This window comes from Monodelphis domestica, chromosome 4 (genome assembly GCF_027887165.1).
Source record: "Monodelphis domestica isolate mMonDom1 chromosome 4, mMonDom1.pri, whole genome shotgun sequence".
Lineage (NCBI taxonomy): Eukaryota > Metazoa > Chordata > Mammalia > Didelphimorphia > Didelphidae > Monodelphis > Monodelphis domestica.
The window spans coordinates 222,917,229-222,942,111 of NC_077230.1; the positions used below are offsets into that span (position 1 = coordinate 222,917,229).

The following is a 24,883-nucleotide window of genomic DNA, read 5'->3' on the forward strand; positions in this document are numbered from 1 at the left end:
CTGCTGACTTGAGTTTTCATTAAGGAATTACATAGCTGAATTCCTTGGCGACCTTAAATTAATATATATCAGTCTTTTAAAGTGATTTCCTTGTCACATTCCCAGTTGTCAATGTGTCTTCCATCCTTTGGTGTTGCTTGAAGTTTGTCACCGGTCCAGGGTGCCTTCTCCTTTACTGGATACATACTTGCCTGTCATCTCACCTTGAAAGACAATCTCAGGTATCCAGAACTACAGGATCATGCATGTGTGTAAAATTAATGTGTGTGTGTGTGTGTGTGTAAAAGTGAATATGTTGATGCATGTGAGTGAAAGTTTATACAGGATGTTTGTGACATCTTCATGTGTGTAAGTGAGATTTTTTTTCTTGGTAATGAATGTAGGTATCTTTCTTAATGTGTGATAGTAAGGCAATTATTCTATTCCTATGTGGTTGATTGTAGAGGTTAATGATACTTTAGTCTAGTCTTGAGATGGAGATTTTATTTATAGGTTTACTAATTCTAAGGGATTCTAAATTCACTCAAATAAATACCCAGATTCCACAAGGAACTGCTTCTCCTGTGTTTCACAGGCTACTCTAATCTTTCCTGATCTAACTAACCCAAATTTATACTATCTGTCTTGAGCATTATTCTGTTTCGGTTTCATGCAATAATTTTTGTTTGGGTAAGATGCTCCAATAGCATCTTGGATATTTCTCATCTACATTTACTGGGGTTTGTGGACTTGTCTCAATTTTTTTTTCCAGCCAGGGATTATCATTATGGGCTTAGGAGGTTTTCTGATTTGATTAAAGTTTCTTCATGGATCATGTGTCAGATCTTATGCCTAGTATCAGTCTGGGTTCTTATAAGGTTTCATGTTATTTGCTACCCTATAGACCTCAAACCAGTCCTGGCACCAAGTATTCTCAATAGATGGTATTAGTTGTGTTATGGGATGCTCAAGGTTGGATAAAGCAGATATGATAATAGCATTTCATTGTTTATTTCTTTTTCAGTTCTTTCTTTATCATATTACATCTAATTCAGTGTCACTGTCCCCTAAGTCATATTTCTTACAAAATTCTATTTCCTCTACTCTTTAATAAAGAGTTTCCTATGTTTTCAATTGCCTCATCAGAATCAGAATCAGAAAAAATTGTTCTGAATTCAGGTGTTCACTATGTCGATTTGTGTCCCACTCATCTAAATCTTTGTGAACTTTATCATAGAGTTTGATGTGCTCATAGGGTTCTTGTTCTTCATCACTGTTTTGGTCAACTATTATTGTACCATTTGGTACTGTATCATCTGGGTCTGAATCTGAAATTTGTTCACTGATTTCTGTACTCTCTAGGTCTTTCACTAGCTTTCGTTCAGTGACCTGTTGTAATTCTGTCAGGTGTTGTTAAATCAGGTTCTGTGTCTTGGTCTGACCCCATTTCAGCGATTTCTATATTTCCCAATTCTTTTTCTAGCTGTTGCCCAGTAATATGCCCTAATTCTGTGTTCTGTGGTGACAAATTTGATTCTTGTGGGTTTTCTGCTTCCTATGGATATGCTATTATGTTACTGCAGTGCACAGGTTATAACATATTTTATGGATTAGGTTCTTGTTAATCTAATCCCTCTTGTGGATCTGTTGACATAGAAACCATTCCCACTATGGTGGTATCTTCTGGGAAGTACTTCAATACAGATCCACTCTCCCCTATATCACTAGAGGTTTGTTCTTTTGTTCTCCCACTTCTGTCCCAAGATATGGAGTCTGGAGTCTCTTGTAAATTATCTATTATGGTGTTTGCATGCACAGATTTCCTATTATTATCAGGACCTTTTTCTTGCTCCATGGTTTCTAATGCACTTGTATAACTAGTAGATGTTTCAGGCTTTGTAGATGTTATAGTGTAATCTACCATCTTCTCTTTAGTTATTCCACCCCCATTCGATACACTATTATTAACTAGCTCTGGATCACTTTGGACCACTGCTGTCTGTGAGTTAATTGCTTTCTCAGAGGAAAGGTTTGTGTTTGTGTTAATTTCAGTTTGAGAACTGCTTGGATGATGATTCACTATCAAAGACTCTTCTATTTCCACTCCCTTAGATTGTTTTGCAGTCTCTGGTTCAGGGAATAGATAGTCATTGGAATTTTGGTATTGATTTGTCCTAAATCCATCCCCAGAACCGGGGTCTTTGAGCATTATAGGATTTTGTGGGTAAAAGTCTTTGGGTTTTGGGTTTAAGTTAGTTCTCCCCCCATTTCCTTTTCTTTACCCTCCTATATGTATAAATGTATCAGCTCCAAAGTGTCTTGCAACAATGTCTCGTTTGGTTATCTTGTCAGAATGATGTGGATACTTAAGTTGCTGTTTTAAAGATTTACCAGCCCTGTTTGATTTTCCACTCCCTAGACCCATTCTGCAAGCTAAGGAATTTTCAAAAAGGTTTTAATCTGTTCCTTGCTTTTCTCTATGCAGTTTTGTGTGCCCATGTGTTGCAAACTATAAGTGTCATGTTTCATGTCTGCTATTATCTGTGCAATTTCATTCTCCACCTCAATTCTAGACTTTTGTTTTGTACTTAAATTGCTCTGCTTGGCATCTTGCCCAATTTGCCCAATTATCTGTTTCTCCACTGCTAAAATTTTAAAGTTTTCTTTTTCCTCTCTACCATCTCTCTTTTTGCCCTTTATGCTTATGCCCTCATTTTTCCTCCCTGGGCTACCTCCCAAATTTGTCTCTTTTTTATTAGATAATGCTAGATCCTGGCATCTTGTGGTATAATGATTATTCCTCGCTACCACTTCTGAATAACAGGGTTTTGCTCCAGAAGCTATTGCTGCTTCCATGGATTTCAGGTCTGGGGTCTCCTGTTCTCTAAGTCTGTAGTGAGAGCAATGCTGCTTGGTATTAGAGTCCTGTCTCCCATAGTTTTTGTAGTATACTCTTTTCCTTGATAATATGCATTTTTGACCTTTCCCAACTCTCTTATTTTGACCCTGTTCATAGCAATGTTTCATTGGGCAGTTTCTTACTATGTGTCCCTGATGAGAACATAAAAAGCAAGTTCTGGTATTTCTTTGCACTCCCTATTGACTTTGGGGTGTCTGTCTATACTGTGTGGTTTGTCTGTTAAATGTCTTAATTGTAGCCAGGTTCTTAATCTCCCCTAATTCTTTCTGTCTTAATATTTCAGAGGTTTCTTTAGAGCTTTTTCTTTAGCTCGTTCTTTTCTTTTTCCTGATCTACTTTGCTATCATGAAGTTAGGTGTCAGTGTAACTAAGTTCATTAAGTGAAATGGTGTTAAACTTAGGGCAATAGTTCCTGAAGAAATTCCTGAAGTGCTTATCATAGCCCTTGAGAAATTATCTCCTCATGTGTGCCTCTAATTCTTTTGAATCAGGGTTAAAACCTAACAGTCCCTCAGTTTTTTCAATAGTAGTAGTAGTAGTAGTAGTAGTAGTAGTAGTAGTAGTAGTAGTAGTAGTAGTCGTCTCTCAGTAACCAAGAATGATGATTGTCTTTGTGTGTTTTTGCACAAAGACACTTGTGAGTGAAGGAGATTTAAGTGGAAAAGTCGATGCACAGAGACAGTCCCACTCTCTTGGAGTTGGAAGTATGAGTCTAGTGGCACAAAAAGTCATTACACCTGGAGACTTCCTCAGCTGCATTGGATGGCCATGTTGTCTTTTGTGCTCCAACACACCCTAAGCACTCCACAGTGCTTTGCTGAGTCGCTCACTCAGCCGTTGAACCTTCTTATTGGTTTCTTCCTTCTGTTCAGCTGAAGCAGTCTTCACATGCTGGGTGAGCAAAGCCTTAGTTCACCAGGGGTTTATGACCCGATGACTACCCTCACAAGGTTTAGCCAGCCTGTCGAAGCCATTGCCCGGGGTGTGGCTGCTGCCACATGCTAGCAGCTACTAGGAGCCACAAGTGAGAGCTGGGTGTCAGGTGAGGGTCAGAGGCTGGAGAGCTGCCCTAGGAGGGCACGGCAAACCCTCCATACCAGAGATATTACTCCTCTCTGAGCACCCCATATACCCCTCTGTGCTAAGAGTAGTAGGCTGAAAGCCTACTAAATGGAGAACATATATTAAGCTTTTCCTTTGAGTGATCTATCTTCTCTCTCTCATTTCTCACCTAATCCTTTATATTAATAAATCATAAAAAAATTTCTAGCCCAACTCCCCAATTTTATATTAATAGTATGCATTATTTTTTTAAATAAATATCCTATTTTATTCCATGTAGCCTTTTCTCTGTCTTCATTCTGTCTGTCTTCAAAAGTGTTTAGCTTCTGACCACCATATCCCCCAATTGGTCCTCTTTTTTTATCACCCCCACCTTCATTTATCCCCTTTCTTTTCTACTTTCCAATAACATAGAATTCAATAAAAAATGGACTATATGTGTTCTTCCATCTTAAAGTGTGTATGGGGTGCTCAGGGAGGAGTACTGTCCTAAGTACCAAAGGCAAAAGACATCCCCTTACATCAAGGAGGACAAAATCTAATGGGGGAAGACAATATGTAAAAAGGAGATGAGAAATTGTGTAGAAGGTAACCAGATGGGAAAAAAGGTGAAGTCCTGAGGTATACAGTTGGGTAGGAAAGGATGAGATGGTTATACTGGACACACTACTTAGAAGGAAAATTTGGAAAAAGCTCTCCACTACCCATTTTCCATCATCTCCTGTTAGAGGAAGGGAGGAGACAAGGGCCAGGGGTTACTAGGAGGTTTGAGTTTCAGGGCTGCCACAATGCCTTTCTATGAACTCTGTGTGAAGGAGATATATGTATGTATGTATGTATGTATGTATATACATACATATATAGTTAGTTAGACAGAAAAACAAGGAAGTAGAAGGGAAAGGGGTCAAAGTTTTTTCAATAAGGTGATCGATAAATGCACTTGGGTATTCATTTTTTTCTTGGGATAATCTGTCAAATTTTCCCCATGCATTGGGTCTTTCTGACAATTGCTTCATTACCTTCAATAGATACTCATGTCATTTTCTTAGATAATTCATTGATCTTGCATAAAAAAATCCAGACCCTCAAAAACTTCTGGCCAGCTTGTGAGTGAGGAATCTTTTCTAGTTTCCTCAGTAAAGTTTTTATGTTTCTGGGGTGTAAAAATTTCAGATAAAAGAATTTCTACATCCTCAAAATCTGGTTCATAGAGGTGAAATGCTCTCTTTATTTCTTTAATTGAGAGATGAATAAAAATTTAGGCATGCATTTACGTAAAGACTCTAAATCATAGGTGGTGAATGACTAATGAACTTTTGCATGCCAGAGTTATCAATGACCTTAGCTATATCACACAAAGACATAATCTTTTGAGCCTTTGATGCATTTGCAAGATTGTTAACAGATGCATTAATTGGTTCCTGTATGTTATTGGCTAGGTCATTTCCCCCTATTGCACCTAATGGTGTCCCAGTATTAGTATTAGTAACTACATCGTCCTTATTAGTCTGTCCCATCATGTTCCCAGTCTTCATGTTGGTTCCCTTCCCATGTTTTGTTTTCTCTGCATGTAATCCTGGCATATCTCAGTTATATTAGGGATCTGACCAAGCAATTCTTCTAATCTATTATCTATGACTAGAGCATGTACAGTTTTCTCTTGGAAGTTCAGGTTGGCACCGGCTTTGATATTCTTTAAGATGTTAGTCACTGCCATGAACACAACATAGACTTGGGGTATGATTTTCCAGAGGTAATTTACATCTAGGTAATTCATTGGCAACTGTGTCCATCCCATAATCATATTGGTTAACTTCTCTAGAACATTGTCTATCATCCCTGTCACTGTATTATAAATGATATAGTAGCTCCAATAAATTGCAATTATTCCTACTACAGCGGACCACAGTATTAGTTGTAACATGTTTACCATGAAATCTTTTCTAGGCTCTAACTACCAGGAGTTAACAGTTAGAAAATGGTTATTGTCCCCACATGCTTTGCTTCTAGCTAGATAGGATCCAAGATGGCTAGATCCTATAAGCTGACAGCCCTAGTACAGTCTCCCTTTTATAATAGCCTCTCTTCCTCAGTTTTGTAACTGACTAGAGTGGCAGTTGGTAACTGACTTGTACTCCCCCCACCAGGAATCAAGATGTTTTTGATCCTGTGTGGAAACTCCTAGGCAGAGTCAGTGACAAAGGCTGCTAGCCTCAGGAATTGTAATTGACAACAAATTCACAACTGACAGTTGGTGACAGTCACTAAAGCCTTTAAAAAAATAAATGTGGTTCTTTTAAATATGGGGTGCCATCTATATTATAAAAGGAAGGTTAATTTGTACCCCCAGTGGTTAAGACTTTCAGTATTGAGAGGGGAAAAGAGTGGAGAACCTCCCTTCTCAAAGCAGGGTTCAGGGGAGACAGCAGATGTCCTCAGAGAGAGGAGAGGGGATTTGAAGATTTTCCCCCTTCTTCCTTCCCTCCTTAGCCAAATCTGCTCTCCCCAATTTGATCTTGGCCCTCTTGTCCCCCCTCCAGTGCGCCAGACCAAAGGGTTCACTCCTTGATCTGTTCACTCACACTCAGCTTGAGGAACAGATAACTTTTAATGTCAACTCAATCAGGTAATACAAAAGGAATAATGGGCAGGGAAGAATGGGAAAAGGAAAGTGGGGAAAGGGGATCCCTGTCTCTATCTAAACCCTTTCCCCTGCCTCCTTGAGTTTGGGGGGAACTCAGGTCGTGGCAGTCTGAGCCCCCTGAGAGAAAGTCAGGTTGAATCACCCCTGGGCAACAGGAGCTGAGGTAAAGTCTGCTCAGGTTTCTCTTCAGAAAGTTTTTTCAATTGGGAAGTGTTGGGGGGAAGGATTTCCAGGCACCAGAAGGAAAAATGGGTAACCTTCAGGAGAAAGTCTTTTTCCCACCTTCTGTCTGAGGCTTCTCAAGACTGAGAGAGCAACTCCTCTACCAGCCAGAGTCTTCTCCTCCTCCAGATTCTAAACCCTTTGGCCCCCTCCCCCTTTGAGGTAATCAGTTTCACACACTTCATTCTGGCACTTTTTCTTTAGTGTCAGCTTCTGTCACAACATTGTAAAATGATCAGTTGTGAATCACTTAACTACTATCAGTAATGCAAGAATCAAGGACAATTCCAAGGGACTCATGAAGAAAATGCTATCCACTGCTTGAAGCATATACTTTTTCATTTTATTTCCTTCATGAGTATTTGCTTGTATGTATGTTATGTGTCTTATCTCACAATGCAATGAATATGGAAATATGTATGGCATGATAGCATATATATAACCTATATCAAATTGCTTGCTGACTTAGAGAGGGGAGAGGGAAAGGAGGGAGGGAAAGAATTTGCAACATGAGATGTCAGAAAATAAATGTTAAAAATTACTTATGTGGCAACTGGAAAAAAATATAATAAAGTTTTTTAGGAAAAAGTATGTGGAAGAGAAAAAAAAAGTAGAATCAGGAAGACCAACAGAGATCATTATAAAAAGAGAAATAAATGTAATGTTTTAATTTGAATGAATAAAAAAATTAAACTTTCATATAAGATGGAGCAGATGGGAGGAGATAACAACTAGAGAATGATTTGAGGATGCTAGAGAACTTCAACTTCAAGAATAGGCTGTAAAGATTAAAATTTAGGGGGAACTGAGGCAGGTAGAAATTTGTTTCTCTCTGCAAGGAGTATTATATTTTTAGAGGTTTATTGAAGATTAAAATATAAAGACAATACAGAATAAGAAAAGGCCCAGAGAGGCCTAGACACAACCTCACCTACATTATGAAAGAGCTGCATCTGCTTGCAAGCGGAAACAGGAAAGAAAAAAAAGAGACCCCAAAGCCTTTCCAATCAGGTTAAATACCCCATCTGATCTTAGCCCAGGTGAGAATTCAGTGATATTACAAAGCATTCTAGGGAAATGGAGCAAGGACTTCTGGGGATTGAAGTCCTGGATTCAAGTTTCCATTTTACAAGGCAACAGTATTATGTGGTACCAAAAAAAAAAAAGGATATGTAATTTTAGGCTATGCTAGGATATATATTCATGACCCTAATAATGCAAGTAGTGGTCCTGCTCAGCTCTGCTATAGAGACCCTGATGGGAGGTATAGAGACCCCCATGTGAATCCTATAACATCTATCTATGGGAACAACTTGAGGTGGAAAGAGGGGGATAAGAAAATGGCAGAATAATAATGACTCAAAGGCAGAAGTACAAACCAATGGGGCGTAACTCGAACTCCGAGGAAGCAAGAGGAACAAGAGGACAGGTGGGCAGTATCCACCCCTTGATACTCCTAGACAAGAGATTCTGAACAACCATGGGAAGCTTCGGGGGCGACTGTGGTGCTAGAAAAGGGAGGAGAGTCACCATTCCCTGGTGCCGAGGCACTGGGGGGACAGGGTCGCTAAGTAAGATGGGAGTCAACTGCTTGGTGCCTACTATCTCAATAGGAGGCACTGGGGTTGCTAGGAAAGGAGGGTAAGGGAAAAAGGAGAGAGAGGCCGAGAAGGCCGAAGAGGCTGGTAAGAGAGAGCAAGAGAGGAGTCAGTGAGGTAAGAGAGAGATCAATAAGAGAGGAGTTTGAGAGAGGCAGCGAAAGCCAAAAGGGAGGAGTCCGCTCTTGTCCCCTGGAATTTATTGAGGTTCTTAGGAACATATAGGTATCATGACATAGGTTTTTCCATTGGTCCAACTGACAAATGACAAGATCAAAGAGGTGAAGTTTAATCCATTCCTTGCTTTTGTAAATGAAGTCTGAGCCTGTACTGCCCTGATTCAAACTGCACTATGTTAATGACCTTGCTCCAAGCAGAGGCAGCATGGCTGTCTCCACGCCCAACCCAAGAATTTGCTCATCTTTTGCTAGTGCCTAGGACTGTCCCTTCAACATCAAGAGTTCTGACCATGTGTCTGGTAGTACAATATTAACACAACAATCATACTTCCCAAATGCTAATATGGCTGGTATGTTACATCTACCCTACTAACATCATATCTGGAGTATTGAGTTCCATTCTGGGACCCACATTTGAGGAAGGTCTTTGATTAATTGGGGAGTATCCAGAGGATAGTGATTAGGAAGATGCAGTACCTTGAGATTATGATTTTATAATGATAGATTGAAGGAACTGTAGATCTTTATCTTATAAGATAAGATTGAGGAGGAACCTCAATTGATTTCAAGTTTTTGAAGGGCTATCATGTGGGAAAGTGACTATACTTGATCTTGGATCTGTAAAGTTTCAGTTTCAAGGAGGCAGATTCATCACTTTTTTTCTTCAACAAATGATGGCTCACCCATATTATAGAGGATATTCTTGTTAAAATATGGGTTAGACTAGATAACCACTAATGTCCTCCCTCATTCTGAGATTCTTTGATTATGAAAAAACCTATTTGAGGAATAACAATAAAGCTGAGACATATGTCTTATAAAACACTGACTTGTAACTGAAAAACTTAAAAAGTTCTACTTTTTTTGTCTCAGAAGTGAATACTTTTGGTCAATATGTTTTGGATGTTTATACTTCATGTTTTTTTTTTTTTTAATACAGTGCATAGACTCTCATCAGCCACTTCAAGATCCAGTTGGCCGTCCAGTCATGCATCAATCAGGTATTAAACATGCCACTGGGGAAGCCATGTTTTGTGATGATATGCCTGCTATTGATGAAGAACTCTTCCTAGCTGTAGTAACCAGTACAAGGCCTCATGCAAAAATCATGTAAGTTAATAGAGAAAGTATTGAAAACCATTTATTGTTGATAGACAAACATTTCTATTCAACTATTATTGGAGTTGGATCTTTCTGTTTGTGTAAATTTAATTTCTTTATATTGAAAAACAGTCCTGGGAAGTTGCTTAATAAAAAAAAATGATTAGATGGGAATTTAATTAGACAAATATTTATTAAATTTCTACTATGTGCTCTATCCTGGGTTGGGCTTACAAAACAAATTGACATACACTCTTTATTTCTCTTAAATTCAACATAGGAGAGTGAACTCTTTAAACAAAAAATGTAATGCAAACTAGAAAAAGTTTGCATGTATAGGGAAAGTCAAACAGAGTGACTTTTAAGGTTCAGAGACGGAGATTTATTGCTAAATAGGGGTATGAGACATCAATATAAAATCCATGGAGGAGGTGGTGTCTAAGGACGTTGGGCCTTGAGGGAGAGGAGAGATATCAGCAGATGGAAGTGAATGAAAGTGTAAGGCCATAAAAAGTAAAGGAAGGGAAGCTCATGTCTAAATAGGGATTTATTATCGTCTAAGATTATGACAATTTAAAGATTTATTTAATTAATTTAGTTTAAAAATTAAAGTTCTTATAACCTAGTTCATTGGACCCTCAATCTGTTTCTCTAAATGAATACTCACAATGGATCTTATGACATCAAAAATAGAACAACTTCTCTAATTTTATTATGAGTATGAAAGTTAATAAATTTTTGTGATAAAATTTTCCTTCTCTTTCATTATTCCACAAAAGAAACCATGATTCATAGAGTGATTTTTTTGTTTGTTTTCTATAATTTAACTATGGTTTTTAATTGAATTCCCAATGTGGAGCCATTTTTCAGCAAAACAAATATATTTCAATGGAATTTGTGTTGGACAGAGGTTTTATTCCATCTATCCCTCTGTATGGTTATATTCTCTTCCCAGCTCAATTGATGTATCTGAGGCTCTGGCCTTGCCTGGAGTCGTTGACATAATAACTTCTCAAGATGTTCCAGCTGAAAATGGTGATGAGGAAGAGAGGCTCTATGCTGAGGATGAGGTACTTTGCTTATCAGGGCTTATGCTATAAGGACATTTGCAATGGATTCTTTGTTTTGTTATTATTTCAGTAAAGTAAATATATTTTGCCATTTCAGAGACCAGGTAAGTTTTAGATGCACTGAAACTAGCCTGACTTATCTTGTTGGCTTGTCCATAGGTCATTTGTGTGGGACAGATTGTCTGTACTGTGGCGGCTGATTCATATTTTCATGCCAAGCAAGCAGCTAAAAAGGTGAACATTGAGTATGAAGATGTGGAACCAGTAATTTTGACAATTAAGGTATTGAATTTCCCACCATCTCAAGAGAACTCTGAATCACTTAGTGTTTTAGCCCCTCTGTCAGAATTCATCTTGTCATTTGATTTTCATGATAATCTACTTTTTTTTCTAGACATTCAAAAGTTTATTTTCATTGTACTAATGAAATGACATAAAATGATAATAATTGTAACTAATATTTACATAGTACTTTCAGGTTTATGCAACATGTTATATATGTTATTTACATTATACTGGTAAAATTACATGAGGTAAAATAATCATAGGTAACACTTAAATACATGAAGGTTTACAAAACACACCTCATATGTTATTTCCTTTGGACTTCGCAATAACCCTGAGAGATGATATTTTTTACCCCTACTTGAGGGTCCCATGGTAGATCCTTCCTGGTCTCAGGAGAAAACTAATGGAGGAACAAAAAGATGCTGTGCAGATAGAATTCAAGATCTTAAGCAGAAACTATATTGGAACTAGCAATCTCAACAAAGTCATAGGGAGTTGGTGAGAGAAAAGGCTGATGGTCCAGTTTGTGAGGGGTCAGTGTAAGGCTTCCATCTGTGTTGCTACCTTTGTTGGCATCTATGATGGAGCTTGCACAACTGTGAATACTTCTGAGGTTTGCTAGAATAAGCCAGAGGAAATGGCCTGGCCTCCCCTTAGTCCATTTTGTTTAAATCATCTTAAGGGGAGAACAATAGATTCACCAGCTAAAGAGGGTTGAGCTAAGTTGTATTTGTAGTCTTGAATACAAGACTCCTGTCTCCTCGATTAGTGTGTGTGTGTGTGTGTGTGTGTGTGTGTGTGTGTGTGTGTGTGTGTATGTTTCTGCTTCTTATTCAAGAAAAAATAACTGGGAATGGGGGGCACAGTAGGAAAGGAGTCTTCCCAGAAAGTCTGAAATCTGGAATTGTGCCATATTTTGATTGTTTAATTTGTTAGTCTTTTTCGTTTCCATAGGATGCAATAAAACACAAGTCATTCATTGGATCAGAAAAAAAATTAGAACAAGGAGACATTAAGGAGGCATTTCAAACTGTTGATCAAATCATTCAAGGTAAGTTCCTATATCCCCAAAGATCATCAAGATGGGAAGGATATTTTAGGAAACAATTCTCATATAAGAACTTCCAAAAATTTAACTCAACTCTATATTCTAATGGTGGGGGATGAGGATATAGATTATCTAAAATATTAATTAAGAATAATTGATACAGGAAACATCCATATAACAGATACCAGATAATCAGCATCTTGTTCAAATCTGAAAGTCAAAGAGAACCTGAGCTCAAGAAACTGCACTGAAAAATTCCTCCCAGCTTTATTCACCTAACTTAGGGATCAGTAAAGGAACCAAAAATTATATTTTCAATATTAATTATTTGAACAAATATTTTCTAACAATTTCACTGCTTAATAGAACCATTCCTAATTTTAATTTTAAATTCAATTTTATTTTGAAATATTCATCATTTCTTCCATTTTATGTTTGTTAAAAGCATCCTTTTCTTATTTTATTTTTAAAGGTGTAGATAAAAATGTTTCACAATAGTTCATAGTAATAAGCATCAGTATAGTTACTAGTTTGGAGTGCTATAAATTTTTTAGATGGTTGTATATGTAAAGCACTTTGCAAATCATGAAGCATTCTAAAATGAGCTGCCATTGTTTTGAATTAATATTATTATTGTAGACTGTGAAGCAATGTGGTATGATGGAAAGACATCAGGCTTTGGAGTCAGAATACCTGACTTTGAATATTGGCTCTCCCAGTGTAACTATGGGTAGACAAGTTACTTAACCTCCATTTGCTTCAGTTTCCTCATCTATAAAATTGGGATATAACAGTACTTTCCTGCCAAGGTTGTTGTGGTGATCAAATGAGAAAATCATTGTAAAGCACTTAGCACAGTGTTGGAGATCGAGTAAGTGCTTTATAAATATTGCTTACTAATATTATCATCATTATTATTGGTGATTGTGGTGACATTGTTATTGTTATTATTTTCTTCATTTGTAAAATGAGGGTTGGACTTTCTGCATGTAAGGTCCCTTCTAGTGCTAAACTTATGATTCCTTTTTTATGATTCTATGTTTCAGTGTCAAGAGCTATTTGGATTGCTAGCTACTAAGTTTTTTCTATTATTCAGTTGTTTCTATGCCCTTTCCATATCCAATATTCATTATTTCCCTTGCATTGTTTGAAATTCTTCTTTTTATCTTACCTTTGTAATATTTATTGTGAAAGGAAATGGGATTGGAAAAATGGGGGTTTGGGAGGTTTGTAGCAGGGGTATGGAGGAGGTGAGGGAGAGCAGGTATATTGCTTGATGAAGCAAAGGAGGGAGATGCCCCCTGCTGAGAGGAAGCAGCAGGGGTCCAATAAGGCCTGTTAGTCCTGGAATGACTGAACTGAAGTTCAGCTCCCTCTATGACCAGAAAAGATAGTCCACTTATCTGACTGCGAATTCAAATAATATAAAGTTTAATAATCCAGTCAGAATTAGAGTTTTTCCTTAGCTTCAGAGTATAGGGCCAGGCCCTAGAGGCTGGCGGAGGGTTCTCCCACTTCCGTCTCCTCTATATCAGTCCAGTTTTGTATAATTCAGAATCTTAGCAGTAGATAGAAAGCAAACAAGAACAGGTCTAACCTTCAGAAGCGACTGGGCCTGAATCTTCCAGCTGAACCAAGAAGAGCATGCCACTTCCAACTGGGCTAAACAAGCTCCTTCCTCCTCCAACACCAGGAAGCAAGTCCCCCATGGCAGGAAGAAAGTGCTAGTCACAAGACCCCACTGCCACTCCCAGTTGGCTCCTTCCCCCATAAACTGTCAGTCTAATTTCCTTTCCACACCTTTTGCTTTGTTTTTTGTTTTTTTTTTTGGTTGGGTAAGATTTTGTGGGAAATTTTTAACTTCATCCCTGTTAACCTTAGATATTTGTGGTAGGTTGATGAATTTGAGATGTTCATTGCTCTGGAGAATTTAACTTAATAAGGGAATAACTATCTTTTAACTAGAACACCCCATTCCCTAATGTCTCAGAAATGAGATGTCCTTGTATTTAGCTTTGGAGTATAATTTTTTTTGTTAAGCAAACTTATCTTTTCTGTAATGTCAAATAAATTGCAAAAGGGATTTCTAGACACACTGGAGGGGCAGATAGGAGAACAGGTATGCCTATAGAAACAAGATGGATTGTCTTTAATTATTCTTTATACTTATCCCTTAAGGCATAGGGGAATCTCTTCTATAGGATCTGAAAAACAACTACTTTGTAAAAATGCATTATATGCTTCTTTATTATGTATGCCAATTTATTCTTCCTTAGACTACTCTGGTTTTTTCTTGTATAATAGGTGAGGTACATATGGGAGGACAGGAACATTTTTATATGGAAACTCAGAGTGTACTTGTGATCCCAAAGGTGGAGGACAAAGAGATGGAGATATATGTATCAAGCCAAGATGCTGCCCTTGTACAGGTGAGCTCCTTTAGAATTATCATCTCTTGTGAAGTTGAATTTGTAATGAGGTGAGTATCATTTCCTCCATTTGTAGACATGAAATAGATGCTACTTTTATTCAGTGGTAGACTAGGAATCCTAAAGAATGTTGAGAATCTAAATCTTGACTTTCTATGTAGTCTACAAAAACTAGGTTTGACCATTCTATCACTCTTTTTTTTTTAACCCTTACCTTCCGTCTATGAGTCAATACTGTGTATTGGTTCCAAGGCAGAAGAGTGGTAAGGGCTAGGCAATGGGGGTCAAGTGACTTGCCCAGGGTCACACAGCTGGGAAGTGTCTGAGGCCAGATTTGAACCTAGGACCTCCCATCTCTAGGCCTAGCTCTCATTCCACTGAGCTACCTAGCTGCCCCCCATCACTCTTTTATTCCATGTAGAATTGTAGAATCTCAGAAAATGTGCTCAGAAAATTAATAGAAATATATTTGTAGAATGTCAACAGTAAAAGAAATTTTAGATATTACCCCTTCTCTCTTTACTTATAGATTTTAAAATGCAAGCCTCCAAAAGAATAACTTAATCAGATACCCAAGGAGTTCAGTGAGAGATTATTTTTTTTTACAATGTTTCTTTATAGCAGCGGTTCTCAACCTCTCAATTTGTAGCAATGAGAATACATAATGCACATCAGGTATTTACATTCTGAATCATAACTGTATCAAAATTACAGTTTTGAAGTAGCCACCAAAATAATTTTTTGGTTTGGGGTCACTGCAACATGAGGAACTGCATTGCGGGGTCAGGGCATTAGAAAGGTTGAAAACCACTTCATTATAGATATGGACTCCTAAATAGCCTAAATATTTCATTACAAATTTCTCCCACTTTCAGTCTTGTTGCTTACCTTCAAGAGAATAAAGATTTTTATAGCTATAGAATTTATTGTTCCAAAAAGCATATAGAGTGCCTTTGGGCCAAAAATATCATTTACATTAACTGCTGTTTTGAGAAATTGTGAGTCTACAAAATGTAATTTGCAGTATTTCTCAGTTCTATTTACTACTTATTTAAGTTCAGCTTGTTCCTGATATTAACTGCAAAGTTTACTTAGTTATATAAACTAAAAATTATTTTCAAAATTAAACTTCCTATAGAAGTCAAACCAAATCAAAATGTGAAGAATAGACAGAATATATTTTAAGTTTGCTAAAAAGTTTGTTAGATCACTGTATGATTTCCATCATTGACCTTAGCTTCTCTTAGGTTTTGTAACTTGTGTGAATTTATTGGACATATGATTTCAAGGGAGATCTCAATGAGGAAACTACTCAGTACAGATCAAAAGCTGCTTTTCAACTTACAGTCTTAGAAAGTTTCCTGTGTGACTAAGAGATTAAGTGACTTGCCAAGAGGCACAGAGCTAAGTCATTTAGATAATTTGTAAGCATTTATTCAGCATTTATAATGTGACAGACATTGAACTTAGAATATTGGGGATACAGATAAAGGCAAAATATGGTTGCTCTACTCAAGAAGTTTCATTCTAATGGGGCAACAACATACAAACATTGATGTACATACAAGATATTTGCAGTGTAAATGAGTGACATCTCACAGAAAGGTACTGATTTGGGCAGGGAGGAGTCGAAAGGGAAAAAACCCTCTTAAATAAGGTGGGATTTTGAGCTGAATCTGGAAGGGAAGCTAAGACATAAAGGTGAAGTGGAGAATCCCAGCCATGAAGTGATAGTAAAATGGAGATAGTGTATTGTGTAAGAATAGCAAGAAGGCCAATGTTACTGGATTGTAGAATACACAGAAAAGAGCAATAATTAAGAAGACTGGAAAGGTAGGAAGGGACAAGGTTGTGAAGGGCTTTGAAAACCAACCATAGGAATTGCTATTTGATTCTGAAAGTAAAGGTTAGCTATTGGGGTATATTGAATGAAGAGTAGTATGACATTGTCAGATTTGAGCTTTAGGAAGGTGACTTCAGCAGCTGAATGGAGGTTGGATTCAAGTGGGGGAAAATATGAGGCAAGGAGAACTAAGTAAGGAGAACTTGCACTAGGGTGGTGCCCAAAAGAATGATGAAAAGGGTACATGTAAGAGTGAAGGTAGAAACAACTACCTAGCAACAGATTGGATAGTTAGGGTAAGTGCTGGTGAGGAATGGAAGATAATACTAAGCTTGAGTGACTGCTAGAATGGTGGCACCCTCAACAATAATAGGGAAGTGGGGAAGTGAGTGGGGTTTGAGGGGAAAGATGAGTTCTCTTTTGAGGTACTTTTGGGACATCAGGTTTGAAATATCCAACAGGCAGTTGATGTAAATCTAGAGGTCAAGAGAGAAGTTAGGGATGGATAAAAAGATAAATATTTACAGAAATCATAATTGAACACAGGAGAACTGATGAGTTCATCAAATGAGATAGTAAAGAAAGAAAAGAGGGCACAGGATGGAACCATTGGGAAATTCACAGTTATTGGGCTTGCCTGGTGGGTGATCCAGCAAAGGAGTCTCAGAAATAATTAGACAGTAGGAAGAAAACCAGGGGAGAGCAATGTCAAGAAAACCTAGAAGAGAGATTATCCTGGAGAAGAAGGTGACAACAGTAGAAAAGGCTACAAAGAAGTCAAGAAGGATGAAGATTAAGAAAAATCCATTAGATTTGGCAATTAGAAAAGCATTGGTAATTTTGGAGAAAGTAGTTTTAGTCTAATTATGAGGTTAGAAGTTGGACTGCAGAGGAATTTTAAAAAATTTAAAACATGTAAGGAGATGAGGTAGAGGTAGCAAGTCTAGATAGCTTCCTTTAAGAGTTGATCCAAGGTCTTTCTGAATTGAATCAGTTTCCACATAGGTCCATAATGTTTCCTGCTTCTGTGTCAAGTATATTTATTGATCACTTTAAAATATATAAAGTGAAATTACTTTATATGATTATCATTTATGCCTTTTCCAAAATTATACCTTTTCCCCTTGCTGTTTAATCCCCTATTTATAAGTATTCACTTATTTACTCCAATTTATATGATACTTATAATTATATGAATCACTCAATAAGGTGCTATCCAAGGTGCTTGGTCTTAGGGATGCAAAGGGAAAAACAAAACAATGGGAACAAATACATACATACATACATACAAAGTAAATACTGAGTAAGAAGAGGTAATTTCAGGGGTGGATGGGAATAGGCAGCAGGATCAGAAAAGTCCTCATAAAGGAAGAGGGGGCCTTTTAGTTGAACTTTGAAAGAAGCTAGAGATTTTAAGAAGTGATTATGATAGGGGAGGGCATTCCACCAAGGCTTTGCTTATTTACTATGAAACCCACTCAGAAGAGTAGGTGGAGGATTTTGTGCAGGCAGCTAACCTGTATACTTTAGTACTTTAAAGAGACACAACTCCTTTTACTGCAATCGCTTGATTAGGAGCTATGAAGTGTATTAAGGGCTAATTTGCAACTGCAGAAAAGGACTTTTTGAATTGATAACTCAATCTATATGTGCTTCTTGCATAGGTTTTGAATTGATTGAGCTGAAGAAAGCTTATAATGACCCCTTTATTTCATGCTTGCATATTTTATTGTTATTGCTGAAAAGAAATTATGAAGAATAATGTTTAATGTTTGAAGGATGCAAGACATGACCCCTTTCTTCCTTTGAAAATGGCTTTTATGAATTTCAAAGCATCCTGAACAGTCTCTGATGACAGGCTTTCTAAGGATGAGCATAATGGTTCTGAGCTTGACTGAACCACATTCAACAGATATACAAGCATATTTGTTGTACATCAAAGTGGGTTACACTTGTTATAGGGCTTTCCAGAATGAAAACTTTTCTGGAACAGCCAAAGTCACCTCTGAGCTATTAAGATGTATACTCTTTGACCCAAGAATAGATCTATAAGGTCTCTTTCTTAATATGTTCAGGGAAAAAAGGGAAAGAACCTCTATGTTCTAAAATATTCATAGAAGTTCTCTCTGTGGTGGCAAAGAACTGGAAATTGAGGGGATGCCCATCAATTGAGGAATGGCTAAACAAATTGTGGCATATGACTGTGGGGGGAATACTTCTGAGCCACGAGAAATTATGAATAGTTTAATTTAAAAGAATATGGATAGACCTACATAAAATTGTTAAGAGTGAAATGAGCAGAACGAAGAGAACATTATATACAGCAACAGAAATAATGTTTGAAGAATAACTTGTATGTGTCCACCTCCAGAGAAAACTTGAAAAATAGAAACAAGTAAGGCATAGATTTATGTATACACATATATTTTTGTCAAATGATACCTTCTCTAGTGTGAGAATTAGAGGGGAATAGGGAGATAGCTGGGAACTTTAATGCCACAAACTAATTAATTAAAAAAGAAATATCAGACATTATTTTAATGGTATAACAATAATAATGTTAATATATAATATTTGTATTGCAAATGAAAGAAATATTCTAATTTATTAATTTCCCTTAGTTTATACTCCCTTATTCAAATAACATTACTGATAATACCCAGAGAAATGTAATTAGAGGGCTTTTATTATATTTTTATGCTGATCATTATATCTGAATGAAGAAAAACATTTTTTATTTTAGTAAGTTAAGCAATCAGCTTATTTGAAATGTGCATTCTGGATCAATTATTATACTGCATTTAACAAACTATGATCTGACTTGTAGGAAAAAGTGGCTTCTGCTTTGGGTGTTTCCAAAAACAGAATCATGTGCCACATGAGAAGGGCTGGAGGAGCTTTTGGAGGTAAAATGACCAAGCCTGCTCTACTGGGAGCTGTGGCTGCTGTGGCAGCAAATAAGTGAGTTTAAAAAAATTTCATAGTTTAAAAAATCCCACTTGTATTTTAAAATTTTGAGCCCTACAGGATTTGGCATCTAGAGACTCTGGAGAGGTTCCTTTCATATATTTTCTAATCAAAATCAGCTAGAGAGCTCCTATTCAACATTTTCAGTTTTAAAGATCATGGGATAATAACACTTAAAGGTTTACAGAGTTCTATCTTGGCAACAATCCTGGAAGTTACGTGACTGTTATTATCCTTAGGGGAGACAACTTGCCTATGCTTGCATAGTCATTAAGTGTTGGAATCAGGATTTAAGTAAAAGTTTTTCAATGTGTTTTAATGCCCTACACCTTTCCCTAAATGAATCAAGTTATTAAAAATTTTTTTTTTGTTTTAAAAAATATTTTTCCATGTTTACATATTTCATTTTCTTTCCCTCCTTTCTGCCCTCCCACTTCCTAGATTCAATAAGTACTTCCACTGGATTATACAAATGTTATCATTTATACCTATTTATATAATAGAACTATCTTTTAAAACCAACCCCCAAATCATATATCCATTTAAACAAATGATAAACCATTTGTCTTTCTTCTGTGTTTCTACTCCCACAGTTCTTTCTCTTGAAATACTATCTTGTGGATAGCATTCTTTCTCATAAGTCCTTTGGGATTGTCTTGTATTATCAAAGTCCATTACATTGTATTGTTCCACAATGTTTCACTTTCTGTGTGTAATGTTCTCTTGGTTCTGCTTATTTCACTCCAGGTCAATTCCTGGAGGTTCTTCCAGTTCATATAGAAATCCTCTTTTCATCATTCCTTATATCAAAATAGTATTCTATCACCATCCTTTACCACAATTTGTTTAGTCATTCCCCAATCAATGGGCATCCCCTCAATTTCCAATTCTTTGACACCACAAAAAATCTGCTATAACTTTTTTTGTATAAGTGGGTCCTTTACCTCTTTTTATTATCTCTTTGGGATACAGACCCAGTAATGACATTAATGGGCCTATGCACAGTTTATAGCCTTTTGGGCATAGTTCCATATTGCCTTCTAGAATGGTTGGATCAATTCACAATTCCTCCAGCAATGCATTAGTGTTCCAGTTTTGCCACAATCCCTCCAACATTTATTATTTTCCTTTATTGTCATAATGGCCAATCTGTTAGGTGTGGGGTGGTACCTCAGAGTTGTTTTGATTTGCATTTCTCTAATTTTGAGAGATTTAGAACACTTTTTCATGTGCTTATTGATAGTTTTGATTTCTTTATTTGAAAACTTACTATTCATGTACCTTGATAATTTGTCAATTGCAGAGTGGTTTGATTTTTTCATACAATTGTCTTAGCTCCTTACAAATTTGAGAAATTAGACTTAGAGATTTTTGTTATAAAATGTTTTCCTACAATTTGTTACTTCCCTTTTAACTTTGGTTGCATTTGGTTTTGTTTGTACAGAACCTTTTTAATTTAATGTAATCAAAATTATTAATTTTACTGTTATTTATTTGCTGGTATCAATATATTTCCATAGAAGTCTAATTCACATTGCATAGAACATTAAGGCTTCCCAGAGCAGTAACTAAATGCTGAAACTAAATGAATTATGAAATCATAGTAGGATAATGAGCCAGAATCATATTACCTTTTCTGCCAAGTCAGATAAATTAAATTTTCATGTTGATATTTCTTAGCAAGCAATTCAAAGATTTGGGATTATTGCATGCATATGAGTGTAAACACATAAACACAGAGCCAATATCTATCATTGTTTTCAACTATAAAAGGAAAACACTTAAGGGCTCTAGAATGTGGCACCAATAGGAAATATTTTTTTTTTCATTTGGTTTTAGCAATGCTTTCTACACAATTATTGTATAATTGTATAATAGTATAATTCTGCTATCATCATTGAGAAGCCATGCTAGTCTAACACTATCACCCCATAGCAGTATTCTAGAGTACTGTATCCCAGAATAGCATGACCAAAGCAGAATACATTGGCATTCCTAGTATTATCTGATATGATACTTATATTGGTGTAATCTAAGGTACTTTTGTACTATTTTTCTTCTCCATACTATTTTTCTTGAGTTTCCTATTTCCCTGTTGACTTATATTGAACTTTTAATTCTCTAGAATCTCAGATAAATTGCTTTCTTGCTGCACCATCCTCCTCTTGTACTTGTGAAGTTGAGTATCTGAACTCAAGTGAAATTTATCTGTACTAAATTTCATTTTATTAGATTTGTCCCAGTGTCTGAGCCTATCAAGATCTTTTTGAATCCTGTCAGAGTCTTCAACTGAATTAACTATTCTTCCCAAGTGTAAAACTGTTAAGATCACTATTTATGACTTTATGAAAATATTAAATTAACATATTAAAACAATAAATAGCACAGGGCCAAGCACAAGTCCACTGGACAGCTTCAAAGTTATTATCAAACCATCAATGACTACTTTTTGGATCTAGCCATTTGTTGTTACAGACCTACCTGCTTGTATTATCTTAAACAAAAATTTCTTCTTCTTTTCTATAAAAATTTCATGAAGACTTTGTTAAATGATTTATTCAATTTTAGGCAATCTATCTCTAAAATCCTCCTGAGCTATCATTATGTAAACCTGCCAAAAAAAGAAATATTATTAATTTGATTTAACCTATTTCTGATGAAGCCCTGCTGGCTCTTTGTGGCTTTGGATTCCTTTTGAGATTTTCATGCCCATTCCCCTAATAAGACATTTAAAAAATAATTAGATACAATCTTAGATATGCTAGACATCTTAAGAGAATTGAATGAGGATAGAAAGGAATATACTTTTTCTCTGTGGTACATGGTATTTTTATAAAAATTGATCACATAGTAAGGCAAACATTTTATAATTAAATTCAGAAAAGCAAAAAAAGTATGCTTTTCAGATAATAACAATAAAATTATATTTAATTAGGTACAATGAAATAACAGAATAAAAAATATTTGGAGACCAATAAACTTAATCTTAAAGAATGAGTAGATTAGAAAAAAGTCATAAAATAATAACTAATATAATTAAAGAAAATGATCATGAGAAAACATACCAAAACTTATGGGATAGAGCAAAAATAGTAATCAAAGGAAAAATTTATATATCTAAATGCTTATATCACTAAAATAGAGAAAGAATAGATCAATGAATTGTGTATACAATGAAAGAAATTAGAAACAAGAGTAAATTAAAAATCCTCAATTAAATACTAAGTGGGAAATTTTAAAAATTAAGAGATTAACAAAATTGATGTGAGAAAATAATTGAATTAACAAATAAAAATGAATTAGTTTTTTAAATGAACAAAATAGATAAACCATTGTTTAATGTCATTTTTAAAAAGAGAAGGAAAAGAGATCACTAGCAAAAACTATGAAAAGGGTGAATTTGCCACTAATAAGAATGAAACCAAAACAATTATTAGAATTTATTTTGCCCAGTTATATGCCAAAACATTTAATGATTTAAATAAAATGGATGAATTCTTATAAAAATATGAATTACCTTAACAAAGGAAGAAATAGAATATTTAAATAAACCAATTTTAGAAAAAGAAATTGAACAGAGTATAAAAGAACTTCCTAAGAAAAAAGAATTAGGACAAGATGCATTTATCATTGAATTTTATCAAATAATCAAAGATCATCTGATTACCACATTATTTTCCAATTATATTCTAGTATAAATGATTTAGAACTATTGATAAAGAAAGAGTCCTAATAAACCCCCTTTGTGAAACAAATATGGTACTAATACTTAATTAAGAAAGAGCAAAATCAGAGAAGGAAAATTATAGGCCAATTTCCTTAATGAATTTCTATGCAAAAATTCTAAAGAAAGTGTTTGTCAGGAGATTACAACAATATGTCACTAAGATTCTACATTTATGACTAAGAAGGATATATATATCAGCAATGCAGGGGGTGGTTTAATATAAGGAAAACTATTAACATAATTGTTTACATAAAAAACAAAAAATCATATGATTATATCAATAGATGAAGAAAAAGCTTTTGGCAAAATACAACACTCATTCCTATTAAAACATTTGAAGGCAAAACTATAAATGGATTTTCCTAAAATTAATAATAAGAACATATTTAAAATCATCAACAAACTTTATCTGTAATGGGGATAAGTTAGAAGCCTTCCTTAAAAGATCAGGAATAAAATAAGGATGCCCATTATCATAAATATCATTCAATATTGTACTAGAAATGCTAGCAATAGCTATAAGAGAAGAAAAAGAAATTGAAGGTATAAGAATGGGCAAAGAGGTAATAAAATGATTTCTTTTTGCAGATGGAGAATAATATTCAACTAAAAATTAATTTAAGCTGTCAATAATTTTAGCAAGGTGGCAGGATATAAAATGAACACACATATATCACCAGCATTTCTATATATCACTGACAATATCCTGTAAGAAGAGATAGAGGTAACTAATTTAAATTAATTATAGATAGAATAAGATTCCTAGGAGTATGTCTTTCAAAACTAATACAGAAACTACATGTACATAAATATACAATACTTTTTATAAAAATAAAATAATTGTTCATGGATGGGCAGAACAATTATTACTAATATAACAATCCTATCAAAATTTCTTATTAAATGCAACCCCAAATAATTAAAAGTTATTTTATTGAACTAGAAAAAAAAATAAAAAAAATTCACGTGAAAAAACAACAGATCAAGAATTTCAAAGGAAATAATGAAAAAATGTTAAGGAAGGAAATCTAGCAGTACAAATTTCAAACTTTTATAAAGCAGTAATTATCAAAACTCTGCTACTGGCTAAGGAACAGAAAATTAAATCAATGGAACAAAATAGACATACAACAAACAATTGTAAAAGATTAGAGCCACCTTGTGGCATGACAAAGGTAAAGTTCTGAGTTTTTGGAATAAGAATTCACTATTTGATAAAAATTGCTGGGAAAAACACTTTGGTAGAAACTAGATATAGACCAGTGTTTCACACCAAGATAAAATCAAAATGAATGTATGACCTAGGTATTAACATAGATATTATAATCAAATTAGAAGAACTGGAAACATATTACTCATGAAATTTATCAATAGAAGAATTTATAAATAAATAAGAGATAGAAAGATTTGAAATATAAAATAGATAATTTTGAATGCATTACATTGAAAAATTTATATAGAATGGTTTCCTACAGTGATCAAATCAAAATAAAAAACCCCTATATGCTTTAAAATATTTATAGCAGCTCTTTTTGTGGTGGCAAAGAACTGAAAACTTGCAAGGATGTCCATTAATTGGGGGATGGCTGAACAAGTTGTGGTATATGATTGTAATGGAATACTATTGTGTCATAAAAAATGACAGATAAGATGATTACACACACATACACACACACAAACACAACTTGGAAAGATTTCTATGAAATAATGTAAAGTGAAGTGAGCAGAAACAGAAGAATGTTGCACACCATAGCAACAATAAGGGATTATAGTCAACTGTGAATGACAACTGTTATCAACAAAAAA

General features: G+C 35.3%; 1 protein-coding gene across 3 annotated transcripts in view; it reads left to right on the plus strand.

Moving 5' to 3' along the window:
* LOC107648868 (aldehyde oxidase 3-like) overlaps positions 1–24,883 on the plus strand; it is a 159,603-nt gene that overhangs the window by 74,358 nt on the left and 60,362 nt on the right. For all 3 annotated transcript variants that reach the window (XM_056794171.1, XM_007494930.3, XM_056794172.1), the window contains exons 17-22: positions 9,545–9,714; positions 10,661–10,775; positions 10,935–11,057; positions 12,018–12,114; positions 14,416–14,540; positions 19,211–19,344. In XM_056794171.1, coding sequence (XP_056650149.1) covers positions 9,545–9,714; positions 10,661–10,775; positions 10,935–11,057; positions 12,018–12,114; positions 14,416–14,540; positions 19,211–19,344 — 764 coding nt within the window. The remainder of the gene's footprint in view (positions 1–9,544; positions 9,715–10,660; positions 10,776–10,934; positions 11,058–12,017; positions 12,115–14,415; positions 14,541–19,210; positions 19,345–24,883) is intronic.